The sequence below is a fragment of the Sebastes fasciatus genome, chromosome 18 (genome assembly GCF_043250625.1).
Source record: "Sebastes fasciatus isolate fSebFas1 chromosome 18, fSebFas1.pri, whole genome shotgun sequence".
Taxonomy (NCBI): domain Eukaryota; kingdom Metazoa; phylum Chordata; class Actinopteri; order Perciformes; family Sebastidae; genus Sebastes; species Sebastes fasciatus.
The window spans coordinates 27,268,886-27,292,263 of NC_133812.1; the positions used below are offsets into that span (position 1 = coordinate 27,268,886).

At 44.8% G+C, this 23,378-nt stretch overlaps 1 protein-coding gene across 5 annotated transcripts in view; it reads right to left on the reverse strand.

Moving 5' to 3' along the window:
* Positions 1-697: 697 nt before the first annotated feature.
* The window catches only part of arid1b (AT-rich interactive domain 1B), a 36,522-nt gene continuing 13,841 nt past the window's right edge, over positions 698-23,378 (reverse strand). For 2 of the 5 annotated variants that reach the window (XM_074615536.1, XM_074615534.1), the window contains 19 exons: positions 20,876-21,122; positions 20,679-20,762; positions 20,339-20,491; positions 19,906-20,248; positions 19,400-19,591; positions 17,727-17,866; positions 16,692-16,804; positions 13,203-13,325; positions 9,655-9,864; positions 9,338-9,557; positions 8,982-9,117; positions 8,303-8,481; positions 7,761-7,908; positions 7,381-7,497; positions 7,183-7,273; positions 6,087-6,825; positions 4,681-4,811; positions 2,887-3,586; positions 698-2,629 (listed from right to left, as the gene is read on the reverse strand). In XM_074615536.1, the coding sequence (XP_074471637.1) occupies positions 1,584-2,629; positions 2,887-3,586; positions 4,681-4,811; positions 6,087-6,825; positions 7,183-7,273; positions 7,381-7,497; positions 7,761-7,908; positions 8,303-8,481; positions 8,982-9,117; positions 9,338-9,557; positions 9,655-9,864; positions 13,203-13,325; positions 16,692-16,804; positions 17,727-17,866; positions 19,400-19,591; positions 19,906-20,248; positions 20,339-20,491; positions 20,679-20,762; positions 20,876-21,122 (5,112 nt within the window). In that variant the 3' untranslated portion in view covers positions 698-1,583. The remainder of the gene's footprint in view (positions 2,630-2,886; positions 3,587-4,680; positions 4,812-6,086; positions 6,826-7,182; positions 7,274-7,380; positions 7,498-7,760; positions 7,909-8,302; positions 8,482-8,981; positions 9,118-9,337; positions 9,558-9,654; positions 9,865-13,202; positions 13,326-16,691; positions 16,805-17,726; positions 17,867-19,399; positions 19,592-19,905; positions 20,249-20,338; positions 20,492-20,678; positions 20,763-20,875; positions 21,123-23,378) is intronic. The other 3 variants (XM_074615535.1, XM_074615538.1, XM_074615537.1) reach the window with 3 other exon arrangements.

Here is a 23,378-nt window from a genome sequence, read left to right on the forward strand (position 1 = left end):
GACTATAGAGGACGGAACCTGCCAAAATAACTAAATAAATAAATGCAGAAATACATGCATTTAAAAATAAATGTAACAAATTTAAAAAAATAAATGCTAAACTAAATAAATAAAAATCTATGCTAAATAATATATGCATAAATACATCAATAAATACATGCATTTCAAAATAAATATAACCTAAATTGTAAAAAATAATGAAATAAATACAACGTAAAATTAAACGAGTAAATTAAATAAGGGAATTAATACAAAGATAATTAAATAAAGGAGAAAATTAAAACACTTAGCAATTTATGTCACATTTTATCAATTCATTGATGGCTGCATTTATTTTTAATATTAAAAAGGCTTGTGACAGCGTGAGACGTAAACATTAATGGCGTCCTCCTTGTAGATGCATGCTTCGGTAGAAAGAAAATAGTTACGACATGAAACTACTCGTATGAAGGTCTGGATTATTCTGAGTACTCAGGTCATGATTTTTCGAAAGACACGTTGCTTTTAAGTGAGATGATTTTGGGGGTCGAACTGTCTCTTTAAAGATCTAAGAATAGGAAAGTTCTTGTTTTGTTGTTCGTGATGTGTAACGAACATTACGGCCTGCAGACTTTTACTTTTTTTTCTGGATTAATGACTCAAATTAAAACTGTAAATGAAGCGTCCGTAACCCAGAGCTGCGTTCACAGTGCTCAACCAGAGTTCATGTACGTTTATTCTCGTTGTGGAACATATAAACATCTTGAAGAGACAACGTCTGTCAAATCAAACAGGAGACGTTCTCTTTTTCTTTTTTTTATCTCTTTACATTTGTTATAACTGTTTCTGAAGTCGTGTACAGCCCCGCCCCTCCCCCGACCTCCTGTACATACAGTCTCTCAGATCAAACGCCCCCCAAACAACATCCTGGAGAGTTTCCTTAAATACACAAAGAAGTCTTCACCTGCTGGAGGAGAGGAACTAAACGTTCAGGTGGTTATTAGTCAAATGTACATCGTCTTATTTACAGGAGCAATGATGGGAGGTTGATTGGTGGAGGACATAAAAAGTTCTTACAAAACAGAAAGTGACGTTTGATACTGTCGCGGTTCGGCAAAATACTGATGGTCAAACTGCAAGATGGTCAAATAATTCACATTAAAGTAAGAAAACAAACCTATTGCACCAAAACAAAGTACATGACTGAACATCCCGTGTCAGACCACGTGAGAAACGAGAGGCTTATCTACAACACCTGTTTAAATACCGCTGACCCCGCCCCCAAAATATAACTGACCCCGCCCCCCAAAAAACAGAAAGAAACGCCCACAAGAGAGCCAGAACCCGAGCGCTCTCCACGTTACACTTTGGTTAAAACAAAACAACAAACGGACAAAAGAATACAAAATTAAAAATACAAGTATTAAATATTTCTGTATTAAAATTACTTAAAAATCCCAAATAAACACGTTGCGATGGAGCTATATATATTCTATATATATATATATATATTCATTTGTATGTAAAAACATTTGTGTTCTTTAAATAAAAATATAATAGGAGACACTTCGTCACACTGAGCGCACTCCGTGGCGGTGTTCGTGTCATGAGCGGCCGATTTTAAAGAGTACTTCACACATGATATCCGCCACCGACGAGTTGAGCGCGGCCGACAGTGAGATGTCCAGCAGCCGGCTCTCGTACAGAACGAACTCCGTCTTGTTCTCCTCCACTCTCGCCATAGCCAGCAGCGCCTTGGCGGCGCGGCACATCATGTTGATGCTGGGCGGCTCCGGCGGCGCGGCGGCGTGCAGCACGCCTTGTGAGCTCTGCTGGTACTGAGCCACGGCCACGCTGTCCTCCAGGAAGCCGATCAGAGTTCCCACGCTGCCCCTCTGCAGGGCAATGGTGCGCGCCACCGTGGGGTCGCCCTGCGCCAGGTTGGACAGGACCGCCACCGCCATCTCCCGACATACCTGGCTCTTCCTCTCGCCCACCAGGCGCAACAGCGTGGCGTAGAGCTTCTGCTGGCGCCTGAAGGGCGGCGTGGCGAGCAGCAGGTCCACGTTGCAGTCCTGGATGCTCAGCTTGCACAGACTCTCGAGGACGAGTCTCTGAGGGGTGAGCGAGGAAAGGGCGCCCGCCGAGGGGAAGGGGTCCTGCGCCTCGGCGGACGGGCACACCATCCAGTGCAGCAGCCCGTCCAGGATGGGCAGGCAGATGCTCTCGGGGTACTGCGACAGGTCCAGCTGGCCCGCCATGTTGGCCAGCGTCACCAGCGTGTTCTCCCTCAGCGTCGCCAGGCAGTCCCACCACCACTCGTCACGGCTGCAGGCCAGCCCCTGCTCCTCCTCCCGCTGGTAGCTGGGCGCCGTCCGTTTCCTGCGCGGGTGGTGGTGGTGCAGCAGCACCAGGCGGCCGAGGATCAGCACCAGGCCCGGGTGCTGCGACAGGTCGGCGTCGTTGCCGGGGACAAAGGAGAGGCCGCGCACGATGTTGGAGACGCAGACGCAGCGTTTGGTCAGAGAGTCCTGCCAGGACTCGGCCGTACACAGAGGGGCCTCGTCCGAGCAGCGAGGCTCGTGCTCCAGCTCGCTGAGGGGACTCGGAGCCGCCGGTGACCTCTGACCTCTGACCTCCGGCAGGAAACCTGGAGAGACAGAGTTATGATCACGTTTATGACCGCAGAGGAATTTAAAACCATTAAAGGGATGATAATAAATCCTCATCAGGGAGAAAGGGACCACCTAGTGGTGTACCACCAGTACTACAACACACACACACAGTAATACACAGTTCTACTCTCACTATATGTTTATATTATTATATATTTATTATCAAAGTATTACAAACAAAATAAAACGGTTTAAATCTGATCGGAAATAAACTAAGAAAATCAAATAATACCTTCTTGTGTTTCAGGTGGCGTCTCCTCAGCGGCTGGCAGGTTCTTCTCCTCGCCTCCCTCCGCCTCCTCCTCCTGCCCGTCACCTCCTCCTCCCTCCACCTGCTGTCTCCTCCCCTCGCCTCCTTCCTCCTCCTGCTGTCTCTTCCCCTCGCCTCCTCCCCGCCTCCCCTGCGTAGGGGCGGCGGTGTCTCCGGTCTGGATGTGAGCGGTAGCGTCTCCTCCTCCGGCCCTCCAGTGCAGGAGGCCGCTGATGAAGCCGTTGGGTCGGTTGAGCTCGGCCCAGCGCTCCTCCAGCTCCTCCCACTCCTCGCCCTCCTCCTCCACCCTGATTGGCAGCTTGTCATACTTGCTGGCCTGTTGGGGGCGGGACTCCGCCTGCTCCTGCTCCTCCTTCACCTCCTCTTTGACTTGACCTTTCACCTCCTCCTCGGCGTTGGGTGCAGCTGTGAGTAACCCCTCCGTCGTCACCACCGTCTCCTCCGCCGACCTCCTGGGTGTCCTCTGCTCCTTGGCTGATTGGCCGTTAAATGACGCCTCCTTCAGCACCTCCTCCTGCTCCTTGTCCTCAGGGGGGTCGGGCGGGGGTCCCAGGAGGGTCCTCTGGCCCTCGGCTCCCACCTCATACTCCTCCAGGATGCCGAAGATCTGGATGAGGCAGCGGCGGTAATACTCCACGATGAGCTCCAGGAAACCCGGCAGCTGCAGGAGGAGATCAGCAACACAGAAATAATTCAATACTTCTACAGCATCCACGTTACCGTAAATTCTCTTTATTTGACTCAACTCAGGCCTCTATTTTGAAACAAGTACAACAGACTCCTGACGTCACTGACGAGAGCAGTGCATATACTTATCGAACCAAACTCCATTCAGAAAACGAGCATTTTAAAAGTTGTTTGATTGTCGTCTTGGTAACAGACCTGACAAAGCATGAATTCAGACTTTTTAAAAATCAACATCATTATGTAGTTATTTCGGCATCATTTTGATCCGTTTATTGATATTAAATCACAGCACAATCTGTTTATTTTGGGTTCAGACCGCAGTAGCGAAGAGTGGCTTGCTAGATACAGTCAGTGCAATGGCAGTGTATGTGAATACAGCTCGGGTGACGTTATGAACACAGACACGACGGCGTTTGGTTTTTAAAAGAATATATACGTTTGGCCTTTATCTCAGGATTTCATTCATCTCTGTGAAGAAAACTAAATGTTATTTTTAAAGTTGGGATTATTATTTAAGAGATAAACTTAAAATGAGAAAAGTAGTCAGTTAAAACAACCAAAGAGCTGATAGGACAATGGTCAAACGTCCGGGAGAAGAACACAATGAATTTGTCTAAAAAACAAGCCTATTAAGTATATATGATTGTTGAAAATAAAATAAAATACATAATACAGACAGAGAATTGTATTAAAAGTTCTTAAAAATAACAGAAAAACTCATCTCTGATGTAATATTCATAGTAAATAATCTGCTCAAAATTCATCCGAATTGCTCGTTTTACACAAACTACCTGCAGTTACTGCGTTCACTATTTGGGTTAATTGTGCAGTTTATCAGTTGTTCTTTACTGTTATTGTTAGGCATAGAATATAATATGAAATATACATAAAATATGTCATTTAGTGAGTTTACTCAATGATAGAAAAGGAGTCCCTTGTTGTTAAAGACAGATTAACCTTCATTATAAATATATTATATTTATTAATGCTTCATTATAAATGTATATATTATTACAGCATAAATAATAAACATCAGTGTGTGTGTGTGTGTGTGTGTGTGTGTCTGACCTGCGTGAGGCTGAAGGAGCCCACCGTGCTGTCGTCATACAGCAGGATGTTGATGGTGTCCAGAGCCCAGGTGCTCTCTGCTAACAGGCCGGACTTCAGTGACATCATCACCCGCCACGCCTCCGGGGTTCCTGATAGGACGATTCAATCACAGACCAGCGTCTTAAACGTGTCCGTGTGTTTCAGGCTACATCCACACTAATACCATACAAAACATTCTCTCTCTGAGCGCCGTTTCAGAAATCACCTCCGTCCGTGCTAACACACCCGAAAACGCACAACACATGACCGTTCACGCACACTGGGTATGCGTGTGCCGGTGTAAACAGGAAGCAGTTTGTCTTCTCTGCGGTTGGTTGCTTAGTTACAGAGAATACAACGTAGTATCACAGAACATATATTGATAAGAAGGCACCCAGCAGCAGACCTTTTGGACTGAAAGCGACTACTGGACGCCAGTAAAACCTCGGCCTACAAAGTGCCGAACAAAGGTAGAACTAAATTATTTCTATTCTGTTGTCATATTCTACCGAAATGGCCTGCGTTGAACAATAAAATATTATAAATATAATATGAGTTTTCAATCCAAAATAGCGGGAAAAAAACGAATTTTATTTCTCGAACGCAGTTACAAAGAAGTGGTTTTATTTACAGTAGCTACCAACACAGATACTTACATACTACTAGGACGTTACTACATCTCTCTCTCTTTCACAAACATCAAACATACTTAAAAAATGAACAGTTACAAATCAAAGTGTTACATTATGGGTCAAGACATTTGGTCAACATACGTCTCTCTAGTTTCGTTGTCTGTTCTCGCGCTCGTAGCTCGTACAGCTCTGGGAGTCCCTGTCCTACTAGAGCAGCATTTGTTCCTTTAGGGTCCGTTCACATGCCGTGTCTAAAAACGCGACCCATGCCATTTTCATCCTTTTATCCACGGTGCTTTGGAGGTTGCACTCCTATCGCGTCTGCCGTTACTAAGCAACCAAAACCTGCATGCTGCGATGATGACGTTGCGGTAATTTAGCCATAAATCCCACACAGCAGCTTTACTGCTCGATGTGTCAGCCTGGCTGACCTTTCAACCGGATGTTGTGACGTCCACGGACAGAAAGGGTGAAGCCAGTAAAGATCAAAGGTCTCCGTTTCTGTCCGTCCAGACTAAAACGCAGCCCCGGAGTTTCAAACTAAAACGGCGTCAGCAGCGTTTTCAAACGTCTCCGTTTTAGGGGCTCGAAAACGCCTGAGTAGTGTGGACGCCAGGCGTAAAAGTTATGTGTTTAAAATGAAAACATATTAGCGTGGATGTAACCTCAGTGTGTGTGTGTGTGTGTGTGTGTGTGTGTGTGTGTGTGTGTGTGTGTGTGTGTGTGTGTGTGTGTGTGTGTGTGTTGACTCACCCGTGTCCTTGGAGGTGAGCCGGCGTCGTGGCTTCAGTTTGGGGGTCGTGGCCTCCACAGAGCCGGGGAGGAAGCTGAGCTCTCTGTGGATGGGGGGGAGGCCCTGAGTGGGCGGGGCCCCCGGCTTCTTCATGGAGGGCAGGTAGGGGGCGCCGTTGGGGGACAGAGAGCCCGCCAGGGGCCGGGGGAAGGAGGAGGGGCTGAGAGAGCGGGTCACGTGGTTAGGGACGGCGGGCGTGGCCTGGAAGGAGGAGGGGGGCTGTCTGGAGGGCAGGGGGGGCATGGAGGGGGAGGAGGAGTGGGGGGGGTACGGCGGCTGGCGTTGGCCTGGATGACCGGGGGGCCACTGGCTGTCCTGGGGGGCCCTGCCCTCCGGGTCCTCTCCTCGGCCCATGCCGGCGTAGGGGGGCCCCTGGCCCTGCCGGCTGTATGGGTAGCCCATGTCTGTCCTGAGGGGCCACATGTTGGGCTGTGGCCCCTCCCCGGGGCCTCCGGACGCCGCTGGTGGCCCTGAGCCCATCATGCCGAGCTGCGGGGCCCCCTGTCGGTCCCGGGCGTACGGATACGGGTACTGGCCCTGCACCGGCCGCCGCTCGGGACCCATGTAGCCCCCCCCACCTCCTCCAGCGTAGGGGCCGAACACGTCGGGCTGCTGAGAGCCGAACTGCTGCACGGGGAACGCCTCGCCTTCGTGACGCTTCGCAGGGGGATAAATACCCTCCATCGCTCGCTTGTAACCCTGCAGACACACCAGAGGACCAGAATTTATTTAGATTTTAAATATAATATATATTTATTTTATATAATATATTTATATTTATATAATAAAAAAAAGAATAAATTCAGAACACAATAAGAATTAATTTATATTTTAAATATAATATATATTTGTTTCATATATTATATAATAATATAGAATATATAATAAAAAAGAATAAATTCACAACAGGATTATAATTTATTTATATTTGAAATATAATATATATTATTATATATTTATTGTTTTTGGATCTCTCATCGTGGTGCTGTGACCTTTGACCTCTGACTGCCTCATTATTCATCTGCTGTGAAGTTCTTTCTGCATCAGAGAGCTCACCTGCTGCTGCTGCTGCTGCTGCTGAGGGTACAGGGGCTGATGGGAAGTGTAGGCCATAGTGTGAGGATACTGCTGCCCGTAGCCGTCATGTCTGAGGAGTGGGAGTAGAATTTATTCACTCAGTACGTACAAACTAAATGTAAAGCTCCATCTAACGTATATATATATAGATATATATATAAAAAACACCCCTCTCACCTCTGGTGGGGGTATCTGTTGGCTGGGTACATGCCGGCCTCGTTTCCAGATGGACCCATGCTGTTCTGACCTCCGGGGGTCGCCATGCCTCCCTCCGGCCCCATCGCATGCTCCGGCCTGCGGCACAGAGAGACATAAACAATCAGGAACTTTTAATCACTTACTAAATAAAGATGTGTATATAATATAAGTTAAGTCCTGTGCAGCACAAGCAAGTAATTGATATAATTACCCCAGGTAGTAAAGAAAAAAATCATATCTAGCCGAATTAAACTATTTACACTTTTTGCACCACAGTCCATTATAATTTTATCAATTAACCAGCTGACAAACTCGGCTTTAAGTGATGCAAGCAGAACTCCTCAAACCCAGAGCCTCACCTCCGCTCGTAGCCGGGGCCGTAGGGGTACTGGGGTCTGGGGCCCATCCCCGTCGGGGGCCCAGAGGGCGGCCCGCCGCGGGGGTACATGTCCTGCATGGCACCGCTGGGCATCTGACCGGGACCAAAGGCCTCGCCGGGCCCCAGACCTGAAGAGGGACGGGTGAAGACACATCATCACTTAAATAAATCAGAAAAAACGTCATTGTTTGATTTACTTTTAATTTGCCTGGAAGGAAGAAAATCTAAAAACTGAGGATTTTGAAAGTACTCAGTGGTGATGTAATGTGGATGCAACAGCCCAGTAATGAGAAACAGTTTGAGTGTTTACCACCAGAGGGCAGCAGAGCACAGTGACTGCAACTAAAGGCCTGATTAACTGGTCCTGTTCTATACTGGTCAGAGCCAGAAAGCTGCTGGTTTTCTGATTTCAGATTTCTTTAAATGACTGCAGGAGAAAACTAAAGAGTGTTACTGGTTAAATGTCATGAAGTCAACATGAAACTGACGTTTTCAACAGTGTTTTTTCTTTTCCCTCCTCACCTTTCCTCGCTCCTCCGTACGGGTCTTTGTTGGCATCGTACTGCATCCTCATTGAGGGGTCCGTCGGGCCTCCTCCCTGCTGGTAGGGGGCGCCTCCGGGTCCGGGGCCTCGCTTGCTGTGGAAGGCTGGATCGCTGCATTCAGAGAACGGGTCCAGGACGTTTACTCCTGTCATGTTCCTGAGAGGCAAACCACAGCAGCAGGTGAGGACTGACATTTAAAACATTAAGACTTTAACCAAGCGGCAACCTCCGGGTCTGAGAAGTGAAGCCAACGCTGAAGCACCTGAAACCTAAATTCTTTCTAACAGCCAGCAGGGGGCGCCTCCTCTGGTTGCTAAAAGAAGTAGAGTTTTTAAAAAAAAAGTAAAAGTTTCCTTCAAGTGTTTGAAACAACCTTTTCACAGTTTTTGAGGAAATGAAAGAGAAAGCCAGATAACATTATAACACATTGACCATTTGACGAAAAGAACATTTTGCAGCGGTCGATGTCGGGTATCCTTTGGTCCGATCCGGCCGTGCTGAGACAGAAGGACAAATACACCAAATAGTGCAGTAAAAAAACATATTGAACAATATATCTTGCATTTTCAATACAACAAAAGCTGATAAAATGGCTGGATGATCTCCACAGATGTGTGTTGTTGAGCTGAATTCAGGATTTGAGCCTCTTCCCTTACCTGTTTCCAGGCTGGGGGCCCATCTGGCTGTGCGGGGTGGAGGCTGGGGTCGGGGGCTTCAGGTCTCCGGGGGCCTCGGTCAGGGAGCTGCTGCTGGACTGAGGGGTGTTGGGGCCCTGCAGGGAGCCCGAGTTGGCTGCAGAGATACAGACCAGACAGAAAACCTGCTGAGAACAAGGGTTACGTGTCATCATGTAGCGTCACACCGCAGAAAAAAAGGAGGTGGACCGAGATTATTTTAGTACTTGTGGGGTCCAACAGCTTCCCGGAGACCACCAGAGATCACAGCTGCAGGGTTAGTTCGGAGTCACGCAATAAACACAAACAAGTCTACAAGAGAACAGGTGATTCCTCACCTGGGGAGGGGGGCTGGATCTTGGCCTGGAGGGACGGAGGTTTCTTGGCGTCTCCGGCGAGCCCCAGGGCCTCGGGTGGAGGCTCCTCTCCTCGCTCCACCTTACACTCGTAGGCGAACAAGTACTGGATGTACTGCTTCTTCAGAGAACTGGCCGCGCTGCTGGACGTCCCCACGTTCAACTGGGTCGACAACGACCGCCACTTCTTGTTCTTGCTCACCTGAGGAGGACGAAGAGGACGAGGAGGACTGGATGACTAAGATGTGGCTAAAAACGAATGAATATATTCATGAAAAGACTAACAGCTGATGTTTCACCATGGCCAGGCCTCCGATCTCTCTCACAGCCATGTAGAGTCTGCAGAGGTCCAGAGGTTTCTTTCCGACGGCGGGCAGGTTCGGGACGGACGTCCCCCTCTCCTCCATGAAGGACAGGAAGCGGTCCACCCACGGCCTCCTCTCCGGCTCAGAGCCCATCTCGTACAGCAGGGTGATCTTCTCGTTGGTCATGGTGGCCGCGCTGGGCTTCTGGAGAGACCGAGAAACGGAGACCACATCGTCAGCTTCGAGTTCACAGAGCAGAGAGGGAACTGCACAATACGACCAAAGATCAACCCGGCATCACCGCCAACGTGGATTAAAGACTTTCAGAGGGCAACGAAATCAAACAAACAAATTAAATCCATCAGAATCTCATTTAAAGCCGGCGGCGGACGGATATTTTCCACCATATTAATCTCAGTATTTTTCAAATAAAGTGCACTTTAAAACAATTTGTAAAGCAAAAACAGAAACTTTAAGGGCTTCATTCACTTCTACTGTGTCACTAATGTCACTAATGTCTGACTTTTTAAAAAATATGTGGAAGAATGTGGTGAAACATGTAGCATGGATGAGATCAGGTTTACTGGGTTTCACCTGAATATATAACTATCACTATAAAATAAAACATCAATGTTACACAGGTCAGCCGACAACATCTGAAATTACTTTACAAAAACTTATTACAAGTATAAATGGCAACTTTCTTATTATAAAAAAAGGTGATTTATTCCACATAATGTAGCATTTCCAAAATGGAAAACATGTTGTGTTGGACAGGTAAGAAACCAAGATAATACGGTTATTAACTATCCATATTAATCAGTAATTTGGTATCAGCACAGTGTCACACTAGAGAACTACAGTTGGAAGAACTTTCAGGGGAAAACGCTTAGTGCTCCTTAAAAGAGAAAAAGTTAAATTAAAACATGGTTTATATTTTTAAGTCTGTGATAAATCTGTTGGTTCAAAGTGGCTGAAAAATTGCAATTGTCAAACTGCAGGTTTTACAATAAAGGAGTCACTATTGGGCAGTCCTACACAACAGATACATCACAATGACAAGACAACAGTATTACCCAACCTTTCTCATTTTAGATAAATACAGAGAGCGCTACACGCTGAGACGACTCATAATCAGAAGACTCATCTCGTTTCCTTTAGTTACTCTAAACTGCACATTATTGTATAATAACAATGATACCTCTGGTTTCTGTTTCATCCACAAATTCAGAACAAACCTTGTTTGTTGTTGTTCCAGTTGTGGATTTAGAGGTTCAACCATAGAAATAGATTTAGGAGTAGAACGGACGTTCCCATTCAAATCAACGTTGCAGGATGGTCGGAGCGGCGGACATTCTTATGTGTACCGTTACAAAACAAAAAGAAAAATTATTTCTAATCTATTGTCAATTGAACAATAAAATATTATAAATATTATAATATATACAGGATAACTGGCTTGTTAGCTAGCTGGCTAATTCCGCCATGCTTTAATGCTACACTGGTAACAGAAAATGAGCCTCACAGCGGGCTGGTGGCCGCTGGGTCTAACGGTCACTCCGCTTCACTCGCCGCGCTGCTCCAGTGAAGGACAAGCAACCTGCGAGCTAACAACTAACAACAATCGCCGTTTTCTTTTGTACTCGTCAAATGACAACGGGAAACCATTCAATATCCGTTCTACTCCTATTCCATTTCTATGGTTTCATCACTAAAATGATATTGATCAGAGGTCCTTTAAAGGCAATCAATATGTGGAAGTAGTGTGAAACTGGTTTAAATTCTGCGTCTACAGATGAGTGAGGAGGTTGGGCAGCACTGTGACACTAAAAACACAACCAGAGGATTGTTAGAGACGTGGCCGCCGACACAGTCACAGCTCACACTACGAGACTTTCTCATCAAAACAGACTAAATCTGAGGCCTGGACTACGAGGCAGGATTTGGGGGAAGCGGTTACTTCAAGGTTTAACCCTTCGGGGTTTTCAGTCCTACGACGGTGGTTCACCTCTTACCGGGGTAGATCACCATGGTAACTGATGCAGAGCAGGTTATGTTCCAGATAAGAGATCAACTCGTATAAAAGCACCGCCTACTGACCAATCAGAGCTCGGTGCGCAGATCGTATATCACACAAATACGAAGAAGTTACAGATGGACTGAAGGCGAAGTATTAAAGTCTTTTATGATAAAGTTTTATGTTTTGTTAACCTTTCACGATGCTGATGACTGAAATCGAAACATTGAAGGTTTTTAAATAAAGTAATTTTAAACCTTTTTTTAAATGAGAAAGTCTCAGTAAACCTGTAGAAAATCAGATTACCATACGAAAACATTTACAATAAAAAAAGCATCTTTTTGACTTCACTATAGGGTTGGGCGATATGTTAAAACATTCCATATTCTCGCAGGTGTGTGAGCTCTGACTCATTCTTTAGAGGCGGACCTTTAAATTAGCAAAATAAAATCACATAAATCTGCCCAAAAACACAAAACAACCGGCGATGCACTCAGCCGATATATTCGTCCAATCGCCCAACCCTACTTAAAAAAAATAGTAATACAGATAAACGCACAATGCTGCTTTGTCCAATGAAAACCTTGCATCTCCAAAGAGCCACATTTTTGTAGAAAATTGAGTTGTTCCGATACCGATACCAGTATCGGAAATGCGTCCGATACTGCCCAAAATTCGGTATCGGGTATCGTCGAGTACGCCAGCCTACGCACCGATCCAATACCATCATTTATCAACCCGGAAAAAAATCAACTTGTGTAACCGGAAATCAATTCTTCTTCTTTGTTATTTGTTTTAACAAAGATAGTAATTATATCACATCCATACATGGTCAGTAGTATACAGCTGTTAAATAATAATAATAACAATAATAATAATAATAATAATAATAATAATAATATAACAGTTATAATAATAATAATATGAGTAATAATAATAATAAATAATGATAATAATAGCAATAATAATTATAATAGTAATAATAATAATAACAATAGCAACAATAATAATTTAACAGTTACAATAATAATAGTGATAATAATAATAATAATAATAATAATAATAATAATAATATCAATGATAATAAAAGTAATAATAATATAGTAATAACAGTTATAATAATAATAATAATAATAATAATAAAATAATAACTATATTTATTTGTTATCACTATTGGTATCGGATCGGTACTCGGTAACGGCCAATACCGCAAGTTCAGGTATCACAATTGGTATCGAGAAGGGAAAAATGGTATCGGAACATCTCTAGTAAAAATAGAGGAACCATTGATGTCACCTGATGTTATACAGCAGAGCTCGCTGGGTTTAGGAGAGTAAAACCTAACAGCCAGTATGAGTTACGAGGTTTTCACACACCAGCAGCAGGAAGTAGGGCTCTACGGTGACGAACCTTCAGAGTCAACATCATTCATCATAAACAGATTTGACATTTACGCACCGTAGAGCCCTAAAATAAAAACAAAATACACAATAACACAGAGAAGCTTGTGCTTTGCGACACTTACGGGGCTGGTTGACGTCTTGGACCAGGCGGAGCTGCTAATGCTATCACTGTCCTCCCCGTGATAGGAGGACAGACTAGCTGAGCTGGGGGACATGGGGGACGGGGTGAGGGGCTGGGACAAACACTGAGACACAAAACACACAACAGAGCCATGTGGTGAGGGGACGACAGGAAGTAGTAATACTTCAAAATAAAAAAATAAGAGTTTTGTTTTCATTCACAGAGCCGACAAGCAGTTAGCGTTAGCATTTAGCAGCTGTGAGCGGGTTGGCCAGTCGGGTTACGCCTCGTTTCCACGCAGTTATGCGAGTCAGCAGGAAAGTTCATTCGTTCCTATGGGAACCTGCGTGATCTCTGATGTGTTTGCGAAACTCCTCCTCCTGTTTTTTTGTATTTTGTAGGGCTGTAAAAGGTAACGCCATAATAACGCGTTAACGCAAATTTGTTTTAACGCCACTAATTTCTTTCACGCATAAACGCAACTTGTGATTTTTAGGTTGTAGCGGGCTCAGTTTTAAAGATAGAGTGAAGATACTGGCATCATATGAAACTAGAAAAACCTGATGAATCCATCGGTACCAACTATGTCATACTGGCTTGTCGTGAGGGAGGTTAAATAACACTCTGTTGTTGCCTGTTGGGCTGCAGTTTGCCATGTTATGATGTGAGCATATTGTTTTATGCTAAATGCAGTACCTGTGAGGGTTTCTGGATCAATATCTCATTGTTTTGTGTTGTTAATTGATTTACAATAATAAATATATACATACAATTTGCACAAAGCAGTATATTTGTCCACTCCCATGTTGATAAGAGGATTAAATACTTGACAAATCTCCCTTTAAGGTTCATTTTGAACAGATACAAAATGTGCGTTTAACTATTTTAATCGATTGAAAGCCCTACATTTGTGGCAGATTATGAACTGTATGCACTGTGTGCAACAGGAAGCAATTAGCGAATTAATAAACTGATTTATGAATATAATACATCTCTATTAATAAAAACTTTCAAAGTGAAAAGTTTGACGGCTTATTTAGCAGTTATGTGAACTATTTTGTTAAAGTACTTATGAACCGCTATATGCACTCTATGCTACACAGCTAGCATGCTACCAAGGTTAGCTAAATATGCATCACTTCGAAATGTTTTTATAAATGTGACTCGTCAAACGTCAAAAACAGACAGTAACTCATAGATATAAAAACACTGTTCTATATCTATGCAGTAAATTCTCTCCCATATCTGCGGTTGTGTTTTTATCCATAAAGAAATGTCCTTGCGTTGAACACTAGTGGTCGTAATCTATATACTATACTGATTTACGGACACAAAAACAACCTGTGGAAACGAGACGTTAATGCGGACAGGAAGCAACGAGATACCCCTCTGTTAAGATAAGCCTCAATTCAGATGTGGAAAACCTCCCAAAACAAAACCTTTAACAGGAAAAAAATCCTTAATCCTGATTAAAACCAAATTCTACCAAATATTCAAAACCACAACTCAGTCAGGTTTCCTCCTCTAGACTCTAACTCAGTCTACTGGCCAGGTTTCTATTATTTTGAGTTATTCTCCAAAAACTGTAGTTATCTGGGAGAATTTTAACAACCAACTGAGCTTCTCGACTTTAAAGTTTCCTCCCCGTTGTCTCTCATCTATTCTGAAGTCTCTCTGACAGCTGACATGGAAAATAAAATAAAAACACCAAACCTTCGGAGTGTCAAACTGTGAGCAAACTGCTTCAGCACAAAACAAAAAAAGTGCCAAAAATTAGCAGCAACACAGGCGTGAAAGACGTGCTGCTGTAAAGTCCTCGACAAACTGCAGACACAAAGCAGCCGAGCGAACAAAGACGAGTCGTCTCACGTAACTCCCGACACAGATCTGTGATCAAGGCCGACTCCTCACTACCGGGTAATGAGGAGGAGAGGGGAGTGAAAAGAGAGCAGCGGGGAAGGAAGAAGTCAGAGCTTTCAAACCTCTCCAGCTGCTGAGCTGAGACTAAACAAGCAACATAAAACGAGCTGAATCTAAACAGAACTCTGGCTCATGTTGGCAGGGAACTGGTTATTTCTGTAACTCTTCCAGAAACCAGCCAGAAGAAATAATGACGACAGGTGTAATGAACACCGAGCTGCTGGAAACAAACCGAACTACTGTCGAGTGCCAACTAGGGAGATACGACAACAAAAAGCACCGGGGAGTTATTTCCTTTGTGAAACATCTCCCGGTTGGAACAAACAGACTGCACTGAAAAAGTTGACACGTCAATCTGAATTACAGTTTCCTTCTACAAAGTCTGACAGATGCTGTTTTCTGGTTGTTAAAGTCTGGGAGAATGTGGAGGACGACTTCCTGTCTGCTGGAGAGAAAACTCTACGAAAGGCAGCGCAGGTGGGAGGACGACAGCGTATTAGGGCCACTGTAGGTAAAAAAATAATACTTTATGGAGGTGGGGAATATGCTGAGAAAAAACTCTTATGAGATTAAAGTGGTAAATTTAAGAGAAAAAACTTGAATATTCTCTGAGATTAAAGTGATAAATTTACAAGAAAGAAAACACAAATTTACGAGAAAAAAACAGGAATATTGTCTGATATTAAAGAAACAAATTTATAAGAAAAACTTGAATATTCTCTGAGAAAAAAATGGTAAATTTACGAGAAATAACACACATTTACGAGAAGAAATTTGAATAGTCTCTGAGATTAAAGTCACAAATTTACGAGAAAAAAACCTTGAATATTCTCTGAGATTAAAGTCATAAATTTGGCGTATTAGAACCACTGTAGATTAAAAATTAAATTAAGATTAAATAAATAAATTACTGAGGCGGGTAATTTTCTGAGAAAAAACTCAGAATTTACAATATTAAACCCAAATTCGCAAGAAAAAACTTGAATATTCTATAAAATTAAAGTCACGAATTTACGAGAAAAACCTTAAATATTCTCTGAGATAAAAGCGGTAAATTTACGAGAAAAAAACCTTGAATATTCTAAGATTAAAGTGTTAAATTTATAAGAACAAAACCCACAAATTTACGAGAAAAAAACTTAAATATTCTCTGAGATTAAAGACACAAATTTGTGATTACTAATCGTTGCAACTCTTAAATATATATATTATCTTGCCCTATATTTTAACTTCTGCGCTATTTTATGTCTCAGATTCTCATTTTTTTGTGATTTTCTTTTTATTGGTATTTAATGAGCGTTGTTGGAAGGAGCCTGAGATCTAACGACAATAAATAAATAGCTTGAACTTGATGGATTCTGATCTGATTCTACATAAAAGGATATTTCTAATGATCTAAAATGTCAGAGGAGGATTTTAATAATTTATTCTGTTGAACAAAATACTCAACGCTGCCATTAAAAAACCTACATCGGTGCTGTTAAGATGCATGAAGCTCAGCACTCGTGCGTCTGTTAGAGAGCAGAGCAGAACAGCCACTGTGATTGGTTAACAAAGCCACAGGACCCACCTTGGGTTTGGGTGGTTCGGTGGCAGGGCAGACGCCCTCTTTGCTGAGCTCCACCCCCCGCTGCTTGGCATCTGGATGAACGGCCATCCCGTCTAATGACATCATCACGGGGCCTGGAGGATAAATTATGAGACAGAAGGTCAAGTCACCTTAAAGGACTACTCCATCTGCGTTGTTTATTTCAAATGGAAACGTCCACTCAGCCGTTAGCAGAAAGCAGTGAAGTAGGTTAGCACAGTAAGCTAATCAATAAGGTTATGAATAATGTGAACGCTAGCACTAGCTGAGTCAACGTTAACGTCCGAGAAGTAAAATGACTGTTTTTGTGAATGGAGTCTTGTGGCTTTGAAGAGAGCGATTTAACTGCCTGGCAGAAAGGGCTGTCTGATGGCGAGTTAAAGCAACTGTAGACGGGAGCAGCAGAAAAACTGATTTTAGATTATCAGTTTAAGTCTACGCTATATTTAGAATATTTTCCCCGCTTTACCTCGCCATCGGACGTTAAGCCGTTATATCGCTCTCTTCAAAGCCACCAGACTCCATTCACAAAAACAGTCATTTTACCTCTCAGAACAGAGTTGCTGGTCTACCGCTGCAAAAATCTGTTAGTTTGTCCATGTTATCGTGTGACTTTCTGATCTGAACTAACGTGGCGTCCACACAACAGTACATTGCTTAGCTTCCTGCCGGTACTCCTGTCTGCTTCTCCAAACTGGGAGCACGCCGACCGCCACCTGAGCTACTGTATTAATACGCTGACTATAAGGATGTTTATATATACTGTACATGTAGCAGCGTCATCATGCAGAAACCTACGTCAGGTCACCATGTGGGGAAAAAGGTTGTAGAAGGGCTTGAAGGGAAAATAGCATTTTGACCATAAAACATACTTTGAATAAAGTGTGAATGTTTGGATTTGAATACATAAAGAACACCACTGGGAAGATACAGGATGATATAAAAACCTAACAAAAATAAATAAAATAATAATAGATCCGCCCTTTAACTGACAGGCATCTGGATCTACGGTCCTACCGGAGGAGGGGACGTTGTAGTGGGGTCCCTGCGGTGTCATCCTCCCAGAGTTGCTGCCTACTTGCTGGCTGTAGGGACCTCCTCCAGGACCTCCAGGACCCATCCCTCCCATCGGTGCCATACCCAGGTAGCTGCCCTGCCTGGACACCACAGAGAGAAAAAGGGGTTTGAATTTGATCACGAGCAGTTATCTTGGCAGCTTTCATGCAGGAGGTCGCACGTTGAGGAAGAAGAAGAAGAGGAATAAAGCGTCCGGCTCCAGGACTCGTGCAGTTAGTGGAGACAAAGACCCTGTTCACACCTGGTATTAACATGTGTCTGCTGATCTCACTTCCGCGCTCTACATGCAAATAAACAGTTGCGCCACGAGTCTATTCTGTGGCATGTTCCAGATGTTTGATGCACTCGTAATATACTGTATATCCAACTGGAGATATAAAGTTAGTTTTATTTCCTGAAGAAGAGGACACATCATCATCATCATCATGTCTGAAGCCATGCAGGACCCGTCAGAGTACAGGAAGTGGTCCGGTTAGTAAAACATCCCATAACCTCTCTGTGAGCAACAGAGCCTGACAGATACTCATCACACAGCTTCATCAGCTCTCTTTTTCACTGTGACAATAAATCAAACATGTCTAATAGTTGTTAATAATCGAGTCTTTCATCGGTACGTATATTCATTTTGTTAGTTTTCTTTGCTATTCTGAAAATGTACTGAACCGTGAGCTCAAACTTACGACAGCGTATCAGGGTCATTGTAAGTAAAATAAATAAAATAATTACGGAGCCGGGAGAGGGGGGGGGGTAATATTCAGAAAAAAAGAAAAAAAAAGAGAAATTAAAGTAATACATTTATGAGAAAAAACTTGAACATTTTCTGAGATTATAAAGTCATAAATTTACGAGAACATTTTTTTAATATTTTCTGAGAAAATGAAGTCATACATTTCCAAGAAAAAAAAAGAAAAAAGAAAATTTACAAGAAATAAACTGTTAAAAAAACTAATATTTTTGGAGATAATAAAGTCATAAATTTACGAGAAAAAAAAACTATTTTTTTTTGTCAAGGAACCACATGGCTTCACTATGAACGTTGGATCAACCATCCTCACACCACAGACGCCGATGCTGATGATCATCTGGTGATTCTGGGCAAAAGTCAACAGGATTTCCTCATTGATAAATCTGAGTCAAAGTGTAATATGATGATGTCATCCACTGTATGTATGATACACGGCAAGCGGCGACGTCTGTGGTGCGATGAGGTTGATCCAACATTGCAAAGTGAAGCCATGTGGTTCCTTATAAATTTGCGACTTTGATCTCAGAAAATATTCTTTTTTTTCCTCAGAAATTTGAGATATAATCTCAGAGAATATTACATTTTTTTTCTTGTGTATTTGGATTATTTTCTCAGAAATTTACCACTTTAATCTCAGAGAATATCCAAGTTTTTCTTCGCGTAAATTTGTGTTTAATCTTTTAAATTCAGAGTTTCTTTCTCAGAGTATTACCCTCCTCCCCCGGGAACTTATTTATTTATTTTAACCTGCAGTGGCTCTAATACGCCATGGTACAAACCCGAGGTACCAACCACTTGGGGGAAATAAAACAGGGCTTTATTGAAACGTAATGTTTCTGTATCTGTCAGGCTCTGGTACCAAACCTACCCATAATGCTCAGGGGGGGTCTGCATGGTGGGTTGGGGCTGAGCATTGGTTCTCTGCTGGGAGTGGTGAGGAGGGTGGTGAGGGTGGTGAGGATGAGGAGAAGGGTGAGAGAGGTGAAGGGTAGGAGAGAGGGCAGGTCGACCCCCGGGCCAGGACTGGTTGAGGTAGGCTGGGGAACGAGCGAAGGGAGGCCTGGACGGGTGGAGGATGGAGGATGGAGGATGGAGGATGGAGGGTGGAGGGTGGAGGGTGGAGAGGGGAAAGCAACAGAAACTTTGATTTGGTCGACCTTCTGCAGCTTCAAACAATAAAAAATATCAATACTGACGTTCAAAAAGGTGAAATGCAACAAACTAATGAGGATGTCTCTTTCAAAACATAACGGAAGCAGCGTTTCATTATTAGCTGCTGCTAGCGTCGTTGTTGCCACTTTAAATGAAAAACGTTCCTGGAACTCCTGCAATAGTTTGGGTTATCCAGGCTCTTCTGGGTCTGTGCAGACTCACCTGCCCTGGGCGGCGGCGGAGGTCAAGGAGTTGGCACTTGGCCCGGCGTTGGGGCCCATCTCAGGCGGTTTGCGGCTTGCGTTGGGCCCAGGGCGCCCCATGCCCTGCCCGGCGGGCTGTGGCATGCCGGGGGAGGTGGGGGCCATGGCGTTCCCTCCGGCGGGGTAAGGCCGGCCCCCGGCGCCGGGCCCCGGGCCGCGACCTGCCGGGGTGGACGGGCCCTGACCGTGCATTGGACTGCTGGCGTTCAACCCCAGGCTGTTAGCTAAGCCAGGGCCCGGGCCGGGGCCGCTGTAGTTGGCACTGGGGGCCCCGCCGTAGTGGGGGGGCCGAGGGTAGTTACCTAGAGAGGACGAGGAGGGACAATCTGGTTTAAAGTTCCACTTTTATGACTTTAAAAAACGTGTTTTTCCTTCTAGGTCACAGTGTGTACCTGGGGGGCCGTACTGGCCATATGAGGCCCCCTGCTGGTAGGAGCTGTGGTGCATGGGCCCCCCCGGCGCTGTGTGAGGGGACATGGGTGGTGCTGACTGCTGGGGGCCAAACTGAGGCCCCGAGGTGCTACGCTGCATGGAGGGAGGGAAACCTGAAGAAAAGATGAAGACGAGAGGAGGAGGTTAGAGACCAGCAGGAGTGACAAAGAGGTTAGCCTAGCTTAGCACAAACACTGGAAGCAGGTGGAAACTGCTAGCCTAGCTCCACCTGTAGTTTATCTATCAAAGAGACAGAGAGGTGGCGGTGACGATGGTGAAGAATGATTCACTCAGTCTTACCTCTGTCCTGGGTCAGGACAGACTGGGAGGGATGAGGACCGACATCTGATCCAGGACCAGAGACCTGAGGGGTCAACTGAGCGCCTGAGAGGGGGGACACAGAGACAGATATGTGGTGGTTCCCACGGCAACACTGTGACCATCACAGGTCACGAAGCGACGTGAACCTTGTTAATTTACAAGCTATCATCGTCTACCTGGTCCGCTGATGGCGGGGGACATCGGTCCGGATCGTGATTGGCTGCTGGACCCAGCGGGGGACAGCGACGGGGAAGGGGAGGGCCCGGCTCGAGGCGGCAGCGGCAGTCGAGGTGAGACGTGGGGGGAGAACGGAGAACGGGCCGGGGTCCCCTGGTCGCCCTGAGCGCTGCCGGAGCCCGACGCCCCTGAACTCACCGCCGCCTCGGTGCCGGTGGGCAAGTCGTCGATGGAGCCGGATAAATCCTGGAACACAGACAGACAACAGAGTTAAATTGTGTCCAGTCAGTCAATCAGAAAGTTCTAACCATCTCAGCTCGATCAGCTTTAGCTCTGAAACAACAGATCAAACATTTTCCCACATCTCCAAACTCCCCTGAACGCCTCACATTCTCTATTTTGATGAACAGTTTTCCGGCTTCCAGAGTTTTTTCTGCAGACTGAAGGAGGACGACAGAAGAAACAGACGATGATGACAGAAAAGGAGAAATAGGAGAGACACACAAGGAGCTGGAGAAGGAGAAGAGGAGGAAGAAGAGGAAGAAGAAGAAGAAGGGAAATCTCCCATCTGCCCCTGGGCCTCAAGCCAGCCAATCACAGCGCAGCATCCCATCCTCCTTCCCTCCCTCCGCCCCCTGCCAACAGCTCAGCCAATCAGCTGCTGCGCTGCTGCAACACACTCACACACACACACAAAGTGTGTGTTCTAATTATAAAGACTGAGCTGCAGACAGAGCGTTAGTCTGAAGCCTCGCTCGACCTTCTCCTCCTCCACCTCCTCTTCTCTTCTTTCACCTTATCTACTTCTCCTCTTATCCTCCTTTAGTCAGCCTCCTCCTCCTCCTCTCTCCGTTAGCCGGTTGTTATTTTGTAATTTAAATATTTCTCTGGATGAGATCATGAATCACTGAGTGTTTCACAGCAGAAACTCTTCATATCCAGTTAAACACATTCATCAACTTCTCTCTCCAAAATAAAGTCCCATAATTCCCCAGAAGTTTCCTCTGCTCAAAGCTCAGATCATTGAATCCACAAACAATAAAAATCCACCGTCCTGATTGGATGCTGCAGTTACATGGAAGGTGCGTGATGTTAATTTTATTTTGGCAAAGACGAGACTACCAGCTGATGCATTGAGGACATTTTGGGTCGTATTGGCTTGTTTTGGTAGCAACTAGAGATGTACCGATACAACATTTTTCAGACCGAGTACAAGTACAATTTGGGTACTCGCCGATACCGGGTACCGATACGAGTACTTCTCTGTGCCAAAAGACGGCAGGCTGGGGAGTCCCGCATACGAGGCGGTGCGCCGCCACCGACTCTAGGTCGGCTTTGAAAGGCTAGGGGTGAAAGTGCTTCCCGGGGCCGTGGCCAAAGTGTCACCAGGGCGGACTGTCCTTAGTGCGCCCCAACCGCGTCGTGCCCCCAGGGCGGGGCTCAGCCCAAGTAAGAGGCGCAAGGGGTCTGCGGCGATGTCTGCAACCCACCTGACCTGTCTTGAAACACGGACCAAGGAGTCGAACTCACGCGCGAGTCAGAGGGTAAAAGCAAAACCCTGTGGCGCAACCGATACCGGTGCATCCCTAGTATCAACGTGTTCTTTCAGGTAACTCTAGAATAACTGGGGGGTTAAACTGGTTGGTGGAGACGACTGGAGCCTCCAAACAACTCCCAGAGACAGTAACCGGTCATTTAGAGATGATTTAGATTAAGGATGCACTGTGAATTTTTAAATTTCGAATTTTATATTTTACATTAGAAACATGTAACATTAAATCTTGAAAAAGGACTGAATGTTATTAATAATAATACTAATAAATTCAACTTATATAGGGCTTTTCAACGACTCAAAAACGCTTATGGCCGCTTATTAATATCAAACTGCAGAAAAGACTCAAAGAGAGTCAGTCAGCAAAAAATAAACAAACAGCCATTCACACTTTTGTGTATTTATACCATTTCAAATAAAAACGTCATGAACTTATTACAGAGCCTTGGAGGCGTTCGGGTGCATCTCATTTCTGCTGATTTTTTATTTATTTTTTTAATCCTCGTCCTGCAAACGGAGCCGTCTCTCCCCTCCTCCCGTCGCCATGGCAACTGCATCAGCAGCACTGACTTCAAAAGGAGGCTCCGAGGAGGGAAAGACAGAGAGGAAAGAGGCAGGCCAACACAGAGGAACCAGTATAGAGAGAGGGAGAGAGAGAGAGAGAGAGAGAGAGAGAGAGAGAGAGAGAGAGAGAGAGAGAGAGAGAGAGAGAGAGAGAGAGAGAGAGAGAGAGAGAGAGAGAGAGAGAGAGAGAGAGAGAGAGAGAGAGAGAGAGAGAGAGAGAGAGAGAGAGAGAGGAAGAGGAAATAATTAAAGGAGACGCAGGGAGAGAAACAGCAGACAGACGGATGATTTTTAGGTTGGAGCGGGCTCAGTGTTAAAGCTAGAGTGAAGATACTGGTATCATATGAAACTAGAAAAAAACTAATGAATCCACTGGTACCAACCAT